We start from the raw sequence: 4,906 nt of genomic DNA, 5'->3' as shown, positions 1-4,906 counted from the left end.
TTTTCAGAACAGCTTATATATTTCAAAAGTATTTATATACCCAAAAGAACCATAGACAATTAAATTGGGAAGGGGCTTGTAAGAAAACAACAAAGAGTGAGACTGAATGCTTTGCTTGATGTTTGTAACTCTTGTATCAAGTTTGAAGAAGAGGACTTTTAAGTTACTCTTTCTCTGAGATGAATGCTTTTCCAAACTATCACAGCCAATGAACCAAATTCTTACCTTCACCTAATGTCTGTGCCACCCTCCAAGCAGAACCATTGTTCATTGAAACAGTTGGTGAATGACTTTATGGATAGACCACCTTAATACACACACCATTTCTTAAATGAATGTAACCTGTTCTCTGTGGGCTAAGAATAAAGTCACTCACTTAAGTCAAATAGCTCTGACCATAGCAGGAAGTCTGTATCCAAAAATCGTGCCTACAATTCATTCCTTTGTGCAACAGAACTATCAACTCTCAGCTATGATGGAGGTAAAATCCTTTGGTGATGTGAGGGTCATTGAAGTACAGCCTTATTACAATGAAATCCAATGTCTAAAAATTGTTCTTATTTTGGGCTTGTACCACTGTAAGAGCCAAGATTTTAAACTTTGCTAAATACAAAACAAACAAAAAGACTTTATATATTTATGTTCATTTAAGAAAATACTAGCCGGGCAGTGGTGGCATACGCCTTTAATCCCAGCACTTGGGAGGCAGAGGCAGGCAGATTTCTGAGTTCTGAGTTCGAGGCCAGCCTGGTCTACAGAGTAAGTTCCAGGACAGTTAATATATTTGGAATTATTTAAAATTTATATTGAGAAGAACGTATGTATTTTCAGTATTGCTGTAGACAAGCATCTACGTAAGACTGTTAAATTGTTGTTTTATATCAAACAACTTTTATAATACTCATTTTTATTGTTATAATATTTTATAAATTTTAAAGAATATGACAAAAAAGATATTGTAGGTATTGAAAGGGGGGTCTCTGGGAGGAGTTGCGGTACAAAAGGGAAACAAGAATGTGATGCAATTCTATTTACTTAAAATATGTTTTTAAATGTTAACAAATTCAGATAAATTGAAATCATGTAACTTTTCTCATCATAATGCAATAAAAGTTAAAAAAAAAAAAAAAAGTCTGTGGCCAACAAGATGGCTCAGAAGGTAAAGATGCTTGCTTTCAATCCCTGGCAAGCTGAATTGAATCCCCAGAGTCCATGTAATACAAGGAGAGAACTGAGTCCTGGACACTGTCCTCTGCTGCCATGTGCACGCTGTGGCACACATACCATACAAACACACTTGCATGCGTGCGGATGCATGCATGCCCACAGTAAGCAAATGTATGCCAGAAAAATCCCTTTTCCCAAGACTGTCCAGGCGGTTCAGATGCCAAGAGCACACCACTCTTCAGAGGTCCCACGTTTTATTCCTGTCAGCCAGTTAGTGGTGTACACCCATTTATAACTCTAGTTCTATGGAATCTGATGCCCTCTTCTGGCCTCCTTGGATGCCAGGTACTCACACGGTGCAAACACATACATTCAGGCAAAAAAACTCATACACATACATTTTTCCACATATCACTGCATGTTCACAGGTTGTGGCACACATCTTTACAAAGTCACTCTGCCTGACAGGACTACTTGCCACAGGAAATTAGGCATGTCACTCTGCCAACTAAACCCATTTTTTCATTTACAAAGTCATCAGATGATCAAATGATAAAACTCCAATAACATGCCGGACAGTGGTGGCATACGCCTTTAATCCCAGCACTTGGGAGGCAGAGGCAGGCGGATTTCTGAGTTCAAAGTCAGCCTGGTCTACAGAGTGAGTTCCAGGACAGGTAGGGCTATACAGAGAAACCCTGTCTCGAAAAACCAAAAAAAAAAAAAAAAAAGATGCCAGCAGTCAAACTCCATGCTGTTGATCTACTAAATGTACAAATGTACTGAAAACTTATGTCTTCACAAAAACCTTCACAAAGACATCTACAGCAGCTTCAATCATAACTGCCAGAACTTGGGAACAATCCAGCTGTGTGTCAGTAGATAAAGTATGTGACATTCAGCCATTGGGATCTCAGTCTATGCTAAGAGCACCATAAACATACAGAACTTCAACTTCACATTACTAGGTGGAAGCAGTCAATATCAGGGGGCTACACACTGTGTGGCTTCGACAACATGACATTCTGGAGAAGGGAAACAAACAAGCAAATAATGAAAAGCATTAGTTGTAGAAAGTTAAGGAGCAGTACAAACAGCTGGGGCATAACGATTTTCACTGCCAGTGATACCAGGAGGGGGACAGATGTGCACCACCATGTGTCCAAATCCACACGGATGTGTGTAAGTTAACAGCAGGGGCCAGTGCAGAAGGGAAGAGGGCATTTTGGTGACTGCACAAAGTTCCTGGCCACCAATGACTAACTTCAAAAATCAGAATCTACGAAGTCCAGACGGGTCAGGAAGATCAGGGAGTTAGGAGTGTGCAATGATGGCTTGGGCAGAGGACCTGAGTTTCATTTTCAGCACCCAGGTCATGTGGCACACACTGATATCTAACTCCAGCACGAGAGTTTCCCTCCCCACACATACACATAAATAAAATGAACCTTTAGAACGGAGGGATAGGCAGAGTCTGGATCAGTGAGTGCCTAAGCTGACTGCACTTGCCAGTAGCAATCCTGGTGACCTGAGTTCCATCCACAGGAGCCAACATGGTACAAGTGCCTACTCTAACAAAGTATCCTGGCACAGGTGTATACACACACACACACACACACACACACACACAAACACACTGAATCCTTGCAATGAAAATTTTAATGAACCTGGGGCTGCGGACGTACCCCTGTAATCTCGCTTGAGGAAGTGGAGGCCAGAGGTTGAAAAATTCAAAGTTATCCACAGAGGCATAAATTGAGGCTAGGCTGGGCTACACGGGACTCTTTCAAAACAAAGACAAAAAAACAGACTGCGGATTAAAATAAACAAATTAGCAAATTACAAATTCTTGGGATGCTCAGCTTTTTGCACACACCTAGGAGAGCGCCTACTTCCTGAGGGCTCATCACCTGCTTGAGCGACCCTCCTGATCCCCTCCTGGGCTCCCTACCTCCCGAAGGCTGGTCTGGCTGGTGCTGTGGCCTTAACTGGAACCTGGGCCTGGGCCATAGGGGCCTCACTGGGGACCTCCTCCGAGCGCTCTACCTCCTCCCGGGGCGCCTCCGCGGGGAAGGCAGGCGGCAAGCCCAGCAGCTCCACATTGGTCACCGTCTTGCCTATGGTGAACCAGTCGTTTATCTGGTCGACCGTGAGCTTCCGCAACATCCTCGGTGCTCCAGAGCTGCCTCAACTGCCCAACTCCAGTGGTGGCAAAGCCTTAAGAGCGCTGCCCTGCCCAGCTGGGCAACGACCGTTCCAGAAGCCCCTACCCCCACCCCTCACAGAAGCCATCCAATCAGATTGTGCCACGCAAAGAGGGTGGAGTCAGGCCCTGCGTGCACGTGGGGGCCTCGTGCCTTCTGGAGCGCGCGCACGAGGGCTGTGAACTGGAGTCAGGTGACCTGGACAGGCAAGGGTTTATGGAGACCAGCTTCTTGTGGGTTTGATGTTGGAGTCTGTTGATAATATTTACTGGACTCACTTGACACGCCATGCTTGGTTGATACCCCTGGGGAGGTCACCCCTGTTCTGAAGGGAGGAGGGGGATCCAAGACACGGAACTGGGGGGGAAGGAAAGGAAACTGCAGTTTGGATGTAATATATGAGAGAAAAATTAACAAAAACATAATAATTTAAGGAAATATTTACCTCAACCCTGCTGCCATCCTGGCCTAGAGTCCCACAAGGACTAACCTCAACCAAACCACAAACCATGGAGATTGTAATTTTATGCCTACAGGGACACCAGAGCGGTCACTGAACCTCGGTCTTGTTGTCTCAAAGTAGGGTAGCTCTTAGTGTTCCCTTCTCACGTGACCCAAGATCAGGCAGTTCTTAAAAGGCTTGTAAGCTCTAGGTCATGCGAAGACTCTTGGGTACCTCTGGCGCCTTGGCCTTTGGGGCAGATGTGGCTTTTTCACAAAGCATCTTGAGGTTCTGGGAGAATAGGATGCAAACAGCTAACAACACTTAGCAAAGAATGATCTGCGCTCTCCATAAAGCAAGAGAAACTGCTTAAGTTTTGCCCACATTGTAGCCTCAAACCGCAACATTAGGTGCTTTGAATGAGTCGGCTGGGATAGCCTGTAACATTTTGAAATTTTAGATGGTTTACGGTATTTTGGACTTGAAATTACATTAAAAGCCTGTTGATTTCCTGGTTAGAAACTTTGTCTTCAAATGGCTTATTATGATGCTCCTCATATGTGATAGTTCACAACTGTAATCCTAGCACTTGGGAGCCTGAAACAGTTTGCCAGCCTGGGCAACAGAGTAAGAGATATCTCAAAAAAAAGTCAATCAAAATAAAATAAACACATCTTAAACCTGAGTTACCTCTCAAGACCCTCTTTACACTCTTAATAGAGACTGGAGACCCTAAAGAGCTTTTGTTTATGGTTTATATCTGCCTACAGGGAATGACAACCAAGAAGTTTTATGTTTTTGCCCAAATGAGTTTCAGTTGTTGGTTTGGCACAGCCCAGAGTTGTCTGAAGAAATCTTGATCTTCTTCAGATAGGGACTGTCTGAGGGACTACCCAGATCAGATTGGCTTGTGCCCATGTCTGTCAGAGATTGTCTTGATTGATGAGTGATGTGTGAGGGTCCAGTCCACTATGGGTGGCACTATTCCTAGGCAGGAAGAGCTGAGTATCCCTTTTCCATTGTTCCTGCTTCTGCTCCTGCCTGAAGTCCCTGCCTTGACTTCCCCCAGTAATAGATTGTGACTTTTAAGTGT

The 4,906-nt window shown here is 44.2% G+C and overlaps 1 protein-coding gene across 7 annotated transcripts in view; it reads right to left on the bottom strand.

Annotated features, from left to right (window-relative positions):
* Tdrd9 (tudor domain containing 9) overlaps positions 1-3,451 on the bottom strand; it is a 101,995-nt gene extending 98,544 nt beyond the window's left edge. For 6 of the 7 annotated variants that reach the window (XM_031355946.1, XM_031355954.1, XM_031355947.1 and 3 more), the window contains exon 1: positions 3,119-3,451. In XM_031355946.1, the coding sequence (XP_031211806.1) occupies positions 3,119-3,333 (215 nt within the window). In that variant the 5' untranslated portion in view covers positions 3,334-3,451. The remainder of the gene's footprint in view (positions 1-3,118) is intronic. The other variant, XM_031355948.1, reaches the window with a different exon arrangement.
* Positions 3,452-4,906: the final 1,455 nt, after the last annotated feature.

The sequence above is a fragment of the Mastomys coucha genome, unplaced genomic scaffold (assembly GCF_008632895.1).
Source record: "Mastomys coucha isolate ucsf_1 unplaced genomic scaffold, UCSF_Mcou_1 pScaffold6, whole genome shotgun sequence".
Classification (NCBI taxonomy): domain Eukaryota; kingdom Metazoa; phylum Chordata; class Mammalia; order Rodentia; family Muridae; genus Mastomys; species Mastomys coucha.
Note: the sequence above shows the minus strand (reverse complement) of the source record. Positions and strands in the feature narration are given on the sequence as shown.